We start from the raw sequence: 17,554 nt of genomic DNA, 5'->3' as shown, positions 1-17,554 counted from the left end.
CATGGCTTGGACAGGTACACTCTTTGCTGGGTTAAGAACTGGCTGGATGGCTGGGCCCAGAGTGGTGGTGAACAGTGCTGCATCCAGTTGGCAGCCAGCCACTAGTGGTGTCCCCCAGGGATCACTGCTGGGGCCAGTCCTGTTTAATATCTTCACTGATGATCTGGATGAGGGGATTGAGTCCACCATCAGTAAATTTGCACATGACACCAAGCTGGGAGCATGTGTTGATCTGCTGGAGGGCAAGAGAGCTCTGCAGAGGGACCTGGACAGGGTGGATTGATGGGCCAGGTCCAGCAACATGACATTTAACAACTCCAAGTGTTGAGTCCTGCACTTTGGCCACAACAAACCCCTGCAGCACTACAGGCTGGGGACAGACTGGCTAGACAGTGGCCAGGCAGAAAGGGACCTGGGGGTTCTGGTCAACAGCCAACTGAACATGAGCCAGCAGTGTGCCCTGGTGGCCAAGAAGGCCAGTGGCATCCTGGCCTGTATCAGCAATAGTGTGGCCAGCAGGACCAGGGACGTCATTGTTCCCCTGTACTTGGCACTGGTGAGGCCGCACCTTGAGTGCTGTGTCCAGTTCTGGACCCTTCAGTTCAGGAAGGATGTTGAGACGCTCAAACACATCCAGAGGAGGGCAACAAGGCTGGTGAAGGGCCTGGAACACAAGCCCTATAAAGAACAGCTGAGGGAGCTGGGGTTGTTTAGCCTGGAAAAAAGGAGGATCAGGGGAGACTTTATCACTCTACAACTACCTGAAATGTTGTTGTAGCCAGGTGGGGGTCAGTCTCTTCTCCCAGGCAATGACTGATAGAACAAAAGCACACAGTCTTAAGCTGCACCAAGGGAAGTTTAGGTTAGACATCAGGAAAAAATTCTTCACTGAAAAGAGTAATTGGGCAATGGAATCATCAGGGAGGTGGTGGAGTCACGCCGCTGGATGTGTTTAAAAAAAGACTGGACATGGCACTGAGGGCCATGGTTTAGTTGATGAGGAGGTGTTAGGTCCTAAGTTGGACTTGACAATCTCAAAGGTCTTTTCCAGCCTAGTTCATTCTGTGATTCTGTGACCTGTAGCCATCCCTTTCAATCCCAACCACCCTTTGATTCCCCTTCTTACAGCTTTTCTGGGTTTCTAGACCTGGGTTATAACACCCCAAGGCAGCACTACAGGCTGGGGGCAGAGTGGCTGGAAACCCGCCTGGCACTAAAGGACCTGGGTGTGCTGGTTGACAGTGGCTGAACAGGAGCCAGTGTGTGTGTGCTCACGTGATCAAGAAGGCCAACAACATCCTGGCTTGGGGTTCAGAGGGGACCTCATCGCTCTCTATAACCCAAAAGCATACTGTGCTAATGGGGGATCAGTCACTTCTCTCAAGTAGCAAGGCACAGGACAAGAGGAAATGCCCTCAAGCTGTGCCAGGGGAGGTTTAGATTCAGTATTTGGAAGAAATTTGTCACCAAGAGTGGTCAGGCATTGGAACAGGCTCCTCAGGGAAGTGGTGAAGTCACCATTTAATAGCTGCAGGTATTTAAAAGACCTGTAGATACAGCACTCAGGGACATGGTTTGCTGGCGGACATGGCAGTGCTGGGTTAATGGTTGGATTCAATGATCTCAAGAGTTGTTTTCCAATATAAATGATTCCATAATTCACAAACTTGAAAAAGAATACTGCTATTCCAGGGTGAGTCTGGTGCTAACAGCTAGGCTATTTCAGTTATGGCATTAATTTATATAATTGCCATCAATTCCCCTCAGTTAGAGCTGTAATAATGTTATAAATCACAGATGATCTTTCCCCATGGTGTTGCCCTTGAACAAAACTACTTAGAAAAGACAGGTAACTGCATCTTTACATCCCTGCTTTTCTCTTTGTTCTTACAGCAGCTCTGTTATGCTCTAACTATTCCCACACACATGCATGTTCATGGTGTGAGATGGTGTAGGGGTAAGAAGCTCTTCACCCACAGGACTCCAAGAAAGCAACATTAGTCTTTTTCTAGCCTATTATGGTACCTTGCTGTACATCATGTGAAAAGAAAAATGAAAAAAAAGTGGTGATGCTTTGACCAATACTGTCACTGTCATTATTGTAGTTACTTGATAAATATGCATGAATATAGTAACAAGCAGGGGTCTACATCTACATTGCTGCTCAAACAACCGGAAAAGTTGAATACTGCTTTAAAAACTATTTTGTTATAGTACTATTAAAGGTAGCATATTGTTTGCTCTCATTTATTCTGAAATTTGTGTACTGCTTTGTAGTAAGTACCTTCCTAAAGATTTTAAAACTACTTAATGCTAGACTACCTACCAGCAGATATATATAAAGGAGAAGAAAATTTTACTCCATTTTTTAATTATGCTTTGGGTATTTTAGAAATAAACATCTTTCAGGGATGAAACTAGAAATCCTGTGTGCATTTGCTAGCATTACTGAAATGCTGTTTCCATATATTTGTCATTCAAGTTCCATTGAAGGTTCTGGAGATACAGAGAATCACACTGGCTTTCACCCTGGGGCAGCTGCTCCCACAAGTCCCACTGTGTCCTTCCACTGAGGCACAGCTCTGCTCAAGACCACTGGAAATGTTAAGACTATGCAGTTGCTCTGGTTTATACTGACTGCACCCAACCATGTTTTTTGGTTTTTGTTTTTAAATGCACTACACAACTGAAGCAAAATCAACATACTATTAGAAAATTACTACCTGGATCACTGTGCTCAAAACCATTTATTAATTCCGTCATATAAGCAGTTCCAAATACGGACATAAATGCCCATGAGATAATTGCAAGTGTTGCTTTCTTCTTTCTTAAGAAACAGGCAAATAAGATATATGATGTTTTTAACAGGAACACCCACTTCTTTCATCTTGCCTCCCTCCTAACTCTCAAAGATTAGAGATCCAAGTTGTGCAAAATAGCTGTGAGAAGTGGTTTATCCTAATTTTTGTCCTCTGTCTGGGGCAATCATTTTATCCCTGTTCCCTGGGTGTTCAGAAATACCCAGCTAGTCCTATCAGGAGATGTGATTTCATGGGAAATCCATTTATTTCAGTTATGGGCAGCTGGAAAAAGCACACTTCTCTTTCAGAGGGCTTCATCCCACACAACATTCTCTGAAATCAGGTGTGCTTCTTGCAGTCAGCCCCTCCTCTGGCTACCATACAGAGCGGCTAAATTTCAGGGTTTACTTGCGTATTTTCTTCTCCCATTGTCTACACTTTAAAATACTTAAGACACAGGAATTGGTCCTATGATAGACAGCATGGGAGGATTTTTTTGTGAATGGGAGATTATTAGGTAGGCCATAAGAGAAAATACCTTCTTGCTTGTTTTCTGTAAATGAAAAGGCTCCATGTTTTCTTGTCCAATTGCCACTTGTCATGTAAGGCAATACCAAAGTAATGAGTCTGAATAGAACAATGTCATTGAAAAAATCCTGAGAATGCAGTGTGCTACTATGGCAATGACTATTTCCCTGATGCACAACTCTTACAGTTTCAACTTGAGGTGTTACTGCTTTCTAAGGAGCTTTTACTTCCTCAATACAGAAGCCTGTGGTTCTTCACCATCCACTTTCCCAAACAGTGAAGGATTTTAATTCCACATGTTAACTTCCACTTATTAAAGACATGGACGTCTTCTTTCAATCTCCTCTATGAAAAAAACCCACCAACCATCTTCACTGAACACAGTGTTTACTGGTTTAATTCTCAGTGTTTGCCCTATCCCACTTCCACAAGAAGAAAATACAATGAAAAGCAGGTCTGCCTGTAGACTGTGGAGGAAGGGAAGCATGCTGCAGCACTGCACTTAATATAAGGAAGCATAGGACAGCCATTTCTAAGCCTAACCAGTTGGATTGCCACACCCACCAGCAACTTGCTGGTCCTTAATGGATTCATCAGCCATGTATCTCACAACAGAGATTACTAAAACTGTTCAGCAGTACAAAGGCAGAAAGATGGAGAATATCCAGGTACTTATCAATGTCCAGTATCTATTCCTTAAAAAAATTCCAAATTTGTAGCCTGTGTATAAATCTGACACCTTACCAGTTGCATCTTAAGAGCCAATATGTGTAGATGTCTACAGCATCCAGGCTGGCTCTGCACTTCTGTACTCAGTTCTGGAGCAGCAGCCAGGTGCACCACAAACACAAGCTGCCCTAAGCTGGCTGAGGGCGAAGGCAGAACTTAACCTGGGGGACTTAATTCTGATAATTTGTACAGGCATAATGTCAGGTGCTGAGTTACTGCAACCAGATACGGCCATATGAGGCCAGCACAACAAGGTCAAGAACCAGGACTTACCTTCCTGCCCGTCTCAAACTGTCATTTCAACTCTACCATTTCAACTCTGCATGAATTAGCAAGAAGAGAAAAATGCAAGTCAGCTTTGCTGCAAGCCTAGTCCTGAGCAACAGAGGGAAAACCAGATTGCTTTCAATGACAGTATGGCAATTAGCCTGATGAAGTTAATCTTTACTTTAATTGGTTGCCCAACATACATGTTTTAACATTCTGTACTAAATTAGCCAGCATGCACACAGTAAATGGACCAGTCAGTGACTTTCTCCTTTCACTATATACATACACAAACAGGAACACCACAAGATTGGACAAAGGAAAGCAATTTGTTAACTGGATACAGGTAGCAAGTAACATTTTTTCCTCTAGAAATGTTTTTTCCTGCAAAATCACAAGTGTGAAGACTTTCTTTCAAGGCTTGAAGAACATTGCAGTCTTCCAGTGAAAAGGCTAACAATAGCCACCGTAGCTGAAATGAGATAAAATTTGTTGAAAATCCATTCCAAGCAAGAGTGCAATTGAAAAAAATCACCTGCAATGCAGCATAGGGAAAAGGGATTTTGGAGTCAACCTGAGCAAGTAGACAGGTGGGTTTGAACCCAATTCTTAACATCCTCAGCTTAGTGTAAAAGAGAAAGAGGAGGTTCAGAATTGGACCCAACATTTCACATTCACTGGTATAGTAGTACCTAAAGAATTGTTTGCTTACTTTATTTGAAGAACTTTAGTTCTGTGTCAACACAGTCATAGAAGAGATCCACTACTTCAGCTGGATCCAGAATCTCTGTACGAGAAAGGATATCTTCCATTGCTTCTAAACCTTGTTTTTCAAGGTCTAACATAATCCTCATCAGTTTCTGGCCTTTATCCTAAAGGCATGAAACAACCAAACTCAGTTAACCAGCAAACAGGCTCATTAAAGCATTTTACTGTTTCTCTTCTGTTACAGAGACATTTTCAAATATTTTTTAAAATGGAAAAGCCTTTTTAATTACAAACTATATCTGTTATTAGTTATTTTGGATGGCCAAAGGCTAAAAGGAACAGTCCTGGACACTTTGTGCATTAAGAAAAACAACAAAAAAGGAGCCGCTATGTTTAAAGCAAAGAAGGAAGAAGGTGAAAGATGAATAGAGGAAAATTATATAAGGCTTGTACATATAATAAAGCAAGTTCTTAAACTTGTAATCCCACAAACAGAACTATATGAGAAGACTAGAAGCCCTAAGAATTGTACGGATTGTCGTGTTTGCATGTGCATCCCTCAAATCAACACCTGCAAGATGGTCAACAGATGTGAAATGATGCGTCATGTAACAGTATTAAGACTCCAGGTCTCAGGGAGGTTTTGTGTGCCATTCTGGCTTACTACTCTTTGTGTTTCTAGAAAATTCAGTCCTGGAAAAGGTGTCATTTCATTTAATCCAAAGGTTATTTAAACTCTTTTTTTTTTTTTTTTTCATGGAGAAGCACTGTTTGTTTTGCTTGCAGGTTTCAAAACTGAGTTTCAGGGAAAAAAAAGTCATTTAGAATCAGTGCTGGTTCTGAGTTTTTCAGGATTTTCCTCAACATTTTGTCCAGAAAGAGTAGAGCACTTCATCCAAGGTTTAGACTCTTGGTTGGGCAGGTTTTATAGCATGAAGCCTGAACAGAAACTGCATTTCCTTTTCTGCCACAACTATTGGTGTCACATTGTGGGGACTTTAACAGGCAAGAGTTCACAAGATGCTAAGATGCCTCTTCTACGTCTTCCCTAAATCAACATCTTGCATAATGATATGAGAGCCAGCTGCACATTAAAACAAAATTGCCACAGAGGCCACATATTTTAAATTACACCATTCCAAGAAATCAAAAATCTAGCCCAAACTGCATTTCAATAACATTTGTACCAGCAAAGCTTATCATAGCTTCCTTAATCAATAATGGGTAAGTCTGAATGTTGTTACGACCACAGCAAGACTCTGACCCATGCAAATACACACAGAGGGAAATGGTAGGAAAGCAAGTCCTCTGTGGAAGTTCAACACAACCATGTGAGGGTCTTCCACAAATTGCCTGAATACCAATAAAAGCCTGACTGGTGTGCCCTGGTGGTCTCTCCCTCTGTTTCACTACCTCAAAACCACGTACCCAGTTTACTGCTGTAGTTGTAATTGCAAATGTCGAGAAGTTATTGAACTACCTGCCCAATGACACCAAAAGTTTTATCCCAACCATTTGGAAAAGCTATACAGAACAATCCCCTTCTTGACTTATTCCAAAATTATTTGCATAAGAGATCTTCAACACTTTAAGTTTTTACAATGGAAGGTTTTCAGCCCTCAGGTATGTATTGCATGGCTCTGCAAAGTGTTGTTTCTTCTCATATGGCATTGTCAGTTAAATCTTAAAAATTAACAGAAATGCAATGAATTGCAAAATGCAAGACTTGCAAAACTGTCAAGTGCAAATTATTCCTTCAAGAAAAATACCTTTCCAAGCTATGTAGTCCTTAATCCATCATATAATTTAAATTATAACACTCCTGCTGCCATCCTATCACATAATTCTGATACCAGGTTGCACTAGCATCCAGTGTTCTAATCACTAAAAAGACTATATCCACAGTGGGGCCTGAACAAGATAATCAGCTTACCAGTTTGACTTTGCATTTTGTAAAAGTCATGAAACAGAGCAACACTCTCAGGATAACAAAAACTATGCAGAATAGTTTGTCCTTCAGAGGCCATCATTATTCATGCTCAACTTACAAGGATTCTAAGAATATTCAGAGAATGTTTTTCAGTGAGTGACTGTGAACTAAATTATGGAGTTAGGAATCTACATTGAGTTCAATTCTTTAATTCCAGGTCCCACAGCTCTTACCTGATCATTCTCCAGGAGAGATCGGGCCCATTCATGTGCCTTGTACAATTCATGCCTACGATCAGGTTTCTCCTGGAATCGAGGTATCTTTTTAGCAGGATCATCATTGCCAAAAGAAGGAGACTGTACTTTTGGTACTAATTTTACATCATCGACAAAAATAAAGGGTTTAAATATGGACCTGAAAGAAATGAGAATTACTGCTTGCAGTAATAAGAGAGATCTCATATATGTTATTGAAATGTTCACCAGGCTATTTTAAAACAACACATACAGAGCAGCACAGGTAATTCATCTACACTAGGCATGGATAAGGTTAGGGACTTGGTACTGGTCACAAGCAAAACAAATCTATGTGCTTTAAAAGAACTGGGTTTGGCAATTATTGTAAAACCTTATTACCCCTTTTTACCTATAAGATTCTCTGGTGTCCTCATGCCAGTTCTGCCACTTCTTTAGAAGAGTAGCACTGATTTTCTTCTTCAAGTTTTTTGTAACAAATCTCAACATTCGGCCTCACATCAGTTTTTCTCCTCTGTTCCCACTGGCATCTCTCCTCCTCCTTCCAGCTTTAATTTTTATTAAAATCATAAATAAACACTTGTGTGGAGCAGGGAAGATTACGTATCTTGCTCAATATCAGAGGATTTGGCATATAAACAGCAGCATTTTAGAATTTTACTTCAAGAGCTGGGGGAAGACATGGCTACCAATATTGTGACACTTCTCAAACAACTTCAACGCTGAGTTTGGATCTAAACTCCAGAGAGAGACAGACAAAAAAACCCCATCAATGTAGGATCTTCATTCCTGAGAAGCTGAAAGTAGGTTTTGGCATGGAACAACTGCCTTCCTTCTCTTTAGATACAGAACAATAAAGCACCCTGCATTCTGCAGTGAAGAACCTGCCAAAAGTGCAAGACTTCTGCAACACACAATTAATAACCACTGCCTGTGTACAGTCAGCAGGTTCAGTGCTGCTACCCTTTCCATCACTGTCACGAAGCCTTGCTGACTAAGAATTTACATGACTCACTAGCTGCATTTAAATAAAGCTTTTTAAATGCATTACAGTGTAGAATAAAGCAAGAAAGGTCTCTAGACGAGGCTTTCAATAAAAGCTAGGTTTTCCATGTTCAAAAGGACAGAAATCCCAACACAATAATTTGAAGCCTTGCTCCTTTTTATCACAAAGGATTTGCATCAAGTCAAAGAAAAGTTTGGGTAAGCAAGTTTAAACTTGACAGTTAACCCTGAAAATCTGAGTTACATAACTCAAGGTGGGTGGAAGGTCCCTTTGGCATGGATGACTTCCACAGCCCTCAGTAAAACCTAATGATTACTACCAGTCCTCTTACAGGAATGACTGTCAGCTGTTCAAGGGCACCATCTTCTTCTCCCCATAACCTCTTTACCTCAATGCAAGTGGCAGATCTCCTGAATAACTGCAAGTGGTTTAGTTTAATTTCTGTGAATCCCAGGTGGATTCTGTTTAAAATACAAGATAATTCATTAGTTCTTTGATGATCCAGCCCATGAATTCCCTAATCTCCTCAGATACTTTCAGCTAGAGAGGACACCATGTAAACCAACTAGAAATTGTCCCTCCAATAAAAAACATGCTTGGGATACCAGCAATTTGCAGATGTTTTGCTGTGTTAACATTTTGATGTAATATGAAGCTGCCTAGAGTACACAACCCCTCTTTGATAGTTAAGACACTTCATTTTTTTGCGTTTTGCACCCACCTGTTCAAGGAATTGACTTGGGAAGTCCCCAGCCTCATCATCTAAACAACTTTCCAAGTGGAAAGCAACTACACTGGAATTCCTGGGTCCTCCCTAAACTGCATTTCCCCTGGAAGCTCTGACTTTAGGCAAAGTTCCAGATCCAGTCTTTCAGCCCAGTGGTGTCCATTTGGAATTGCAGCAAGATGCAGTTTGGTAACACAGGACTGTCAGATTGCACATCACAGAGCACTGACTGCATTTCTGGTTAGAACATGCTCTTCAAGTATGTTCCAGTTTGGGTGGCAGGGTTTGTTTACTACCTTTCAACCCATCACCTGCTCTGCACCCCAGGGACCCCAGTGCTGTGGCTTACCTTGAAGGGTCTGGCGTGCCAGTGAAGTAATGAATACAGGGAAAACTAGGGTCCTGAGGCAGAACAGACACTATGCTAGCTGTAGTAAGGAAAGATTCAGAGTCCACACAGACACCACTATCCTTGTCACGCAGGACATCAATCATAGCTTGTGCAGAAACGTCACCTATATGGAGGGGGGGAAAAAATTCCTGAGTGTTCAATGGCTTGGAGTCCAGGTAAGGATTTTAGCCTGAACAAGCTTTGGCCTAAAATGGCCACTGACACTTGACATGGGCATGTCACAAATCCCAGTTAATAGTTTCTACTTAAATAATGAACATTCAGAAAGAATGTGCCTAGCTAGTAAATGAGAATGGTAGGAAGCATTAATTAGGCATGACAATTGCCAGGTAGGGAGAAATGTTATTAAAAAGGTACTTTTTCAGGAAGAAGGCTGTAATACTGCTTTAGCAGTCACTATGAACAGATTACTTACATAAAACATCCATTTTCCTCTACCCAAGCAGGGCAGAATGAGAGCACCCTGATCTTCCACTTCTTACTTTCAATTATCTCTCAGTCAAAATTTTGAAACATCATCTTGCAGTCACAGAATGTTACAGCAGCAGACCTAGGCACCAAGATTTTTCTCCAAACCCTTATCTACAAGAATCCCCTGTTCTCACTGTGTTTCCTGCCTGTGTCACTCACAGCTTTGCCCCCATGGCCGCTCCATGTTTTCTGCCACTGCTCCTTTGGCAGGTGAGGCTTCTGCCCCTGTACCTTCTCAGACTCTGCAGTGACTCAAACCTCCATGCACAGGTTCCTCAGCACACCAGGAGACACGGAATGACTCAGCAGCCTGCAAGATTTTCAGCCACAGCCATCTGTCTGCAGGGGCCCTCAGGGTTTTTAGTGCTATAATCCAGGTTTATTAGGATCTTTTACCTATAGGCCCTTGGAGTTACTGTATCTGCCTCAGACACAAACCACTCTCCCTGCAATTGTACAGCTTTAGCAAGAACTCTGCAGTGCAACAAATATCTCACCTCTATACTCTCTAGACATTTGCCAACATGTGAAAATGCCAACACTCTAGTAAACTCACATCTGTAGTTAACAGCCTTTTAGAAAATGATAATTTGTGCTGTTTTTCATGCATGAAAGAGCAGATATATGTCAGTCATGCACTGCTGCAGGCTGGTCATTTCAGAGGTATGCTGGCCAGCTGCAGTGAACTGAAGTCAGTAATAAATTTGAGTCTGGAGATAAACCCTTCCTTTGATTGTGGGGAATAGGCACATTGTCTGTTCCAGCAGCTTCATTCCGCTCAGCCATGAGAAAGGAACTTCAGTTTGCAGCTGTTCTTCCTTTAACTATGATCTTGAAACTTTCCCCAAAAGGTTAAATCTACATTTTCCCTAAAATGCAGATTCCACTCAGCTCAATCTTTAATATGTGAGGCCATTTTTTTTTTTAAATAATAATATAATTTTAGTGTTAGGTAGGGCTGCTAAAACTACAGGAAAGCACAAATGCAGTGGCACATCATGCACATCAAAACACTGAAGGAAGTTACTTTGCAATTGAAATCCTGTTTTGAAACCTTGAGGGTGACACTAAGGGCTTCATCCTAAATTGTGGCAAGTTTAGGGACAGTCTTTAGTTCTGATCTTCGTTCCTACACAGTTCACATGTAGAGGTGCTCTCAGTCACATGCAGTTCTGAACAGAATGCCTGAAAAGGAGGCAGCAGTGACTAAAAAACCCACTGTGCCCACAGAAAGATAGCTCAACACTTACCACCTTGCTTTTCTAGGCTCTCCCTGCCGGAACAACAGGCTAAATGGCCATCAGCAAGAGAGAACACTTCAGAAAAATTGAAGTCTGAGTCTCCGTTCCACCAGCCTTGACTTTTGACATAATTCCTTAGTTCAGGATGCTCAGCATCAATTTTTGTAGTTAATGAAAGCTGATTGCAAATGCATTTCACTCCCTCTAGAAAGAGTCACATATCAAAAGAGAGCCTTAATACAGTTTTTCTGGGAGAAGCTGGAAGGAAAATGTCATTTCAATTAGGAAACAAATTAAACCACTGGTTAGGATTTACATTTGGCATGACTGTGTAACTATATAATTACACATACACAGAATTACCAATCACTGCAGGTTGCAGAGCTCAATTCTCTGTGCCCTGCTGAGACACTGACACTTGTGATTAATAGCAAGATTTAGTCAGAATGCCATTTTCCCAATCCACACCTCACATGCTCTGACCACAAAGCAACAGTGGTATCCAAATGCCAAAGGCACCTGCCTAATCTTTTTTCCAGTGGCGTATTCCACAGACACAACAAGGCTTGAGATCGGACTTGATTTCAAAATATATTTCAGCAGAGCTGCACTTAATGAACCTGCCTTGCCCTTCAAACCTAAGAATTTGGAAAATGCTTTTAAAATCTTAACAACTGCTTTAAGCTTCCCAGTTGAGAAACAATTTCACTGTAAGCTGCAAGATAGGTTTAAATTAATCTTAAATTTTAAAATGGCATGAAGTAAAAAGAAGTGTAAGCAGCCTCCAAAGAATACTAAAGGGTTTTTTAAGTTCCTTTTCTCAAAAATACCACAGTATGGCAGTGGTTGCTGTAGATATCCCTCAGAGAGAATAAAGCAAATGTATTGCAAGCCAGAGAAAGAGCTGATAAAATAAAACTATAAACTAAAATAAACACAGATTCTGGAATTTGGCACAAACCATTTCTTAAACAGAAGCAAAACCAGTTGTTGTGGAAGTTTTAAATACTGCCTTCCAAAAAAGTAATCTCGCTTTTGTAATGCCTCATGCATCCAATTTAAATAATGGGTAACAACTTCAGGAAGTTCTGTGCATCATTCTGCAAAAAAAGTCCCTGTCATCCAGTTCTGACTTACACTAGGGTGACTGACAGCTTATTTTGATTCACACTTTCAAACAGTACACTTTTCAGGGACTTTTCTTCACTTGAGTGATGAGAGTATTTGTGTTCATGTCCAGCTAGGCAAGCCACTCTTTAGGAGCTCTTTAAATACTACATTTATTAACTCAGGCAAAATAATATTTCACGGGTTTGATCCACCACAAAAAAATAAAATTTATCAATCAATTTTTTCCACTCAGACTAAAGAACAGTAATAGAAAGGATTTTGAAGTGTTTATCCTTAAATTACTGTCAGAGAGCTGCTTGATAAACACTATAAGCTTTACAGTCCTGCAGCAGTAATATTAGAACAACTCTGAGGAAAAGATATGCCTTCATACTGGAGAATGACACATTTTCCCTGTTTTAGCAGCATTTGTGCATTCATTTGAAAGCTTAAGAGGCACACTTATGGTTGCAAAAAAGAGCCCCCTGAACAAAGTATGAAATACAGAGTTCTTACAGGGCCAGCAGCCTTTCCTCCTGGTAGGCTGTGGGAGAGGGAAACTACTTATCTGCAGCTCACAGGGACCTCCTGAAGAGCAATGTGCTGGTAAAAACCAGAACAGAGCTGCCGAACCATTTCAAAAAGCTGCAAGCAGCAGATGAAGGCAACAGCTTATTTGCTGGGAAGAAGGACATGAAGGTTATGTATTGCTGATGCAGCTAAAACTGCTAAATAAAACCCACTGTTCTTCAAATATCAGTGAGGCAGGTCAAGAGAAGAAGGCAGGCTGTCACTGCATAATCCCAGGAACCTCAGGAGTCAGCTGCTTTCCAGAACTAGGGTTTTATCAGGACAGCATTTTCAGTCTTGGTTTGGTATCTGTTCATGCCAGAAGACTTGTAGGTATCCTTAAAATACAAGCTTTACTTGGGAAAACACCACCTCTGTTAAGGTTACTGATTCCTATCTGATGGCATTGCACAACATTGCACAGCCTGGTGTTACTTCTTTGCTCCTTCCCATATCTGCTATCTCCTACCTTTCCTTCAGGGGGAAATAAGGAAAGACTTGAGTGGATCTGTCATAGCTCAAGTCATGGATGACAAAAGTCCTCATAAATACTCTGAATTTTCACTTCATTCAAACATGAGTACATTTAAAAAGCTCTACTCCTATGAAAATAAAAATTCCTTCAAAACCAAGATGAGAATAAATTAAATACAGGCCTGAAACAATCATATTACATTAAGGCAGCCCATATATGCTGGAAAAGTTTTAAATAAATTCAACCACTAAGCTAGTGAATTCTAGAAGTTGGTTTGGCAGCTCTGGCTTCACACACACAGAAAAAGAAACATTTACAAGTTTAAAGAGCAGAAAAGTATTGTTTTGCACTATCATTTAAAAAACAGGGATATGAAGGGAGTATATCTATTTCAGTAAAGGAACCACCACCAGCAACCCATTCAATTTATCACCTCAAAAAAGCCCTTTTGTCAAAACTATCAATGCATATCCTTTTCTCACAGTATTTTAGATTTGTAAGTAATAATTTGGGCATTAACTCCATCAAAAAAACACTTGACATATTCCCAATGGGAAATAAATCTGGGAAAATACACCTGTCAAATACAAAAATGATGATTATTATATAGTTTATGCATAAAGGCAACAATCTCCATCTTCAGAGAAAACGCTAAGTTACGTCAGCCAACACAAATCAACACGTAACAAAAAAAATCATAGTAGCACAAATACAGAAGTCTAAAATTGCATTAATTAGTCACTTATTTAAACGTACTGACTCTAAGACCAATTTTTCCATGACAGCTCTTTACAGGTATTTATAATAACAGAGATTTGCTGTGAGTGCTAAACTAACCTGTGATTTTTTCAGCTGCCCAATACTTTCCAGAAGTCTCCAGTATCCAGGCTTCATTTCTGTCCACAATCAAAAACGCACTTTGGAAAGTATGGCACGAACTCCCATCTTCATAATAATTTCCACCTTGCCCATGCTCTTCCAACAGAGCAACTATTACATCCAATGCTTCTTTAGCTGTTGCACCTCTTTCTAGGCCAAGCCTATACGAAAAGGGTAAAATAGAGATTCAGAGAGGAATGAAACACTGAGATCTCCTTAAGTTATTAATTTTAAACATCAGCACTCATCCGGGTTTACAGTATTGAAGTGTCTGGTATGCCTAATGTAAGAATTCTTGCTTTAATGAGTTACTAGAATTAAAGAATGAGATATTAAATTATTTGTTTCTAGTCTTGATTTTTCTGCACTGGTTCTTTATTGTCAAGCCTATCATAGCTGGCTTTCAGTTTTTTAAAAAAGAATCCAATTACCAACCAATGATCTCAGCTGCACTGTAAACATGCAATGTTCTACTTATCTTCTCCTCAAGCAGAATACATTTGAAGGAGAATTTGCAAACATTTTTTTCTAAGTAACAGCTGTACCAAGTTTACTTTTCTGTACAACAGTGGGAAGTAGCAAATTAATACTACCAGCTATCAAAAAAGGGAAGGGACCAATATCCAATATTACAACCTCTCTTTCCCAATGCTTTGCCTGGCCATGGAAACTAGGTGTTACCCTTACATGCATACTGCACACAGTAAAGAGAAGCATTTGTGCACAGTCATACTTCAGAGTTCCTGCAGAGACTTCCCCAGAAAACTGTTTGAATACCAGATATGGCTTTTGTCAGAAATAAGAGTAACCATAGGTCTGAAAGAACATAATTTTAAAAGGAAGTTCGAGCAAAGCAGGGGTATTTTATGGAAAAGTAATCTGAGGTGTGGTAATAAATTTAACAAAGCCCTAGGGAACGACTGTATCCTGCCTTGAAGAAGAGGCATTAGATAATCCCTTGATATAATTTACAGCCCTAATTGAATCAACAACAAAAGCAGTAACCAGAAGTTCAAATCTGACCTGCAAACGATTTCACTGGTTCCAAAATCCAATTACTGGTAATGAGGAAATGCAGTGTTTCAAACAACAGCATATCCATGCCTCCATCCAATGGGAGAGTTACCTGGATCAGTCCAAAATTTCTCTCTGTTGTTTATTATTAATGTTGTCACATTAATATTTTCCTCTGTGTTTGTCTTTCTCTAATCGCTCTATGGACAAAATAATTTTGACTGATGGATAGTTCCAAGAAAATCACTTTTTTTAGATAAAAGTACTATGCTAGCTCTTTCCATTTCTCTTGAAATCACATGACAAGAAAACACTACTCTGTTTCTGTCCTAAAAAGTACAGTAGACAAATCAGGTTCTGATAATTTGAGTACAGATTTGTTGATCTCAGTACTTCTCAACCTGATCTCTGCACTGGGTCTGCTTTGTTAAATACTTGGCTACCATTAGCCTTGCTTTAGGCTGAATTATTGAAAGCAGTGTTTTCATCTCTCCCAGCAGCATCTATTTATCACTTACTGACAAAGAAGAGCCAAGAGCCAACTAGAATTTTAAGGCCTACCTTAAAGTGACAGCTCCTACCCCATCATCTCCTTACTTTGCATTTATAGGATCCTTCCCTCTTGTCTTTTCTTGTTAGCTGAAACTTGTTTTGTACTGGTGACTCCATCTTTAGTCCCTATGCATTTATGTTTTTCCTTCATTCTTTTCATCACTGGCGCAATTGATTTTTCAGATTTCATAATTTAGAAAAATTTAAAAGACATCATTGAAAAGCTAGCCCAAAAGCATGTCTTATTCCCTAAGAGCAATCCCAAGAGCTGCCACTGCCACAGGTAAGTGAATGGACTGAAAACTACCTTGGTGACCATACAGTCACTAAATTCAGTGATAATCTGCTCCCTTCTCCACAGATAATGACCAAAACCATTAGGTTATAATTAGATCAAAACCTGCCAAGAGACATAACATCCCACTAAAACTTTTAATAATGTCTCCCTGAAATTTTCCATTTGAGATGGTTAAAGTCTAGCTTTCCCTGTCAAAAGCACAGCAGGGATTCAGTTTGAAGAAGTATCCTTTAGGTATGATTTTTTTATAAATGGCTCCAATGTTATATTTATTTCCATTAAAGGTCTAGGTTCTGCTTTTCCTGGCTGCTCCTATCTGTCAGTCACAAGGGACAGCAAAAAAAACCAAGGGGAAAAAACCCCATCCAACACAACAATCACACAACTCATTTCCACAAAATTAAGTCTTGTCAGTTATCTCAGCATCAGTGTCCTGGGCAACCACAGCATAACCCTCCCACTAACACACTTCAGAGCATCCTTCAAGGTGAGCTGGAAGAAAAGTTTGAAGCAATTTCACCCCCAGATGAGAACTTGAATTAGTCATTAATAAAATTTCAGTGACTGAGTACAATCCACTGCCTAAGTACCTCCAATATGCTATCATATTGTCAAAACAACACTATGTTAAGCTTTTCAACTTCACCTATCAGTTACATAATGTAGGCTTTCCAAATTAACTAACACACTTGATGACATTCTACTTTATTCAGTTTTGAGGTCTCTAAGGAAAGAAATTGGTAAACAAATTAATACCATTTTAAAGAGCATTCTTGACTCCCTGCCAAGATTGGCATCTCTGTGTGGCTCTGAAAAAATTATTGCACCTGTGATGAAAAGAACAAATAAATAATACAAACACATAGGGATTAAAATTAAGACAAAAATGCAAAAATAAGGGTGTAACTTACAGGTTTCTCCATATATACCTTTTGTGTGATAATGCTGTCCTTTTCTAACTGCATCAGCAAAACAATACATGAACTCTTCATACGAATGTGCTTCGCTAGTAAACAGGTGCTTTATAGAGGCAATTGTGCCTCCAAAAAACCCAAAACTGCAGGCAGCGAGGAAGAATACCTGAAGAAAATCCTGATAAGCCAACCAATGTAGCAATACTGGTACAGCTTTGAAAAATCAAGCTTTTGAATAAAACCCTAGAGAAAAAAGGCTCCTTAGGAATTTGTGCTGGAGCATGTTTTCTCTCAGTTTTTCTGTGTGTTGTGACTAGGTTCATGCTCTCCATTCAGATTAACTGGGATGGAGACCAGCCTGCATGGAATGGGACCAACTTCTAACCCTGAAGTCCATCACACAAACTTTATTAATTTCATAATTATCATTGAAGTGTTCTGACATGCCGTGATACTCTATCAAAGAGGCAGAGCTGGTGCCAGCTGCTTCATTGCAACCTATAGAGATTGATTTCATATTTGATGGTTCTCTATTCTATGAGGTGACATGAAATAGACACACTTAATTCAAGTGGCCAAGTCTTCACAGTAAGAGAAAGAAACACTTTGGCTGGAACAAGCAGCAGATGGTAACAACACATCTCTGGTTCTCCTAGCCTGAAGCACCC

At 40.1% G+C, this 17,554-nt stretch overlaps 1 protein-coding gene across 1 annotated transcript in view; it reads right to left on the bottom strand.

Moving 5' to 3' along the window:
* Positions 1 to 4,490: 4,490 nt before the first annotated feature.
* SCRN1 (secernin 1) overlaps positions 4,491 to 17,554 on the bottom strand; it is a 37,525-nt gene continuing 24,461 nt past the window's right edge. The window contains exons 4-9 of the mRNA XM_048302623.1: positions 14,067 to 14,269; positions 11,084 to 11,278; positions 9,300 to 9,465; positions 7,197 to 7,377; positions 5,038 to 5,197; positions 4,491 to 4,797 (exon numbers count right to left, since the gene is read on the bottom strand). Coding sequence (XP_048158580.1) covers positions 5,039 to 5,197; positions 7,197 to 7,377; positions 9,300 to 9,465; positions 11,084 to 11,278; positions 14,067 to 14,269 — 904 coding nt within the window. The 3' untranslated portion in view covers positions 4,491 to 4,797; position 5,038. The remainder of the gene's footprint in view (positions 4,798 to 5,037; positions 5,198 to 7,196; positions 7,378 to 9,299; positions 9,466 to 11,083; positions 11,279 to 14,066; positions 14,270 to 17,554) is intronic.

Source organism: Corvus hawaiiensis, chromosome 1, assembly GCF_020740725.1.
Source record: "Corvus hawaiiensis isolate bCorHaw1 chromosome 1, bCorHaw1.pri.cur, whole genome shotgun sequence".
In the NCBI taxonomy this organism is placed as follows: Eukaryota; Metazoa; Chordata; class Aves; order Passeriformes; family Corvidae; genus Corvus; species Corvus hawaiiensis.
This window is presented reverse-complemented; position numbering and strand designations above follow the sequence as displayed.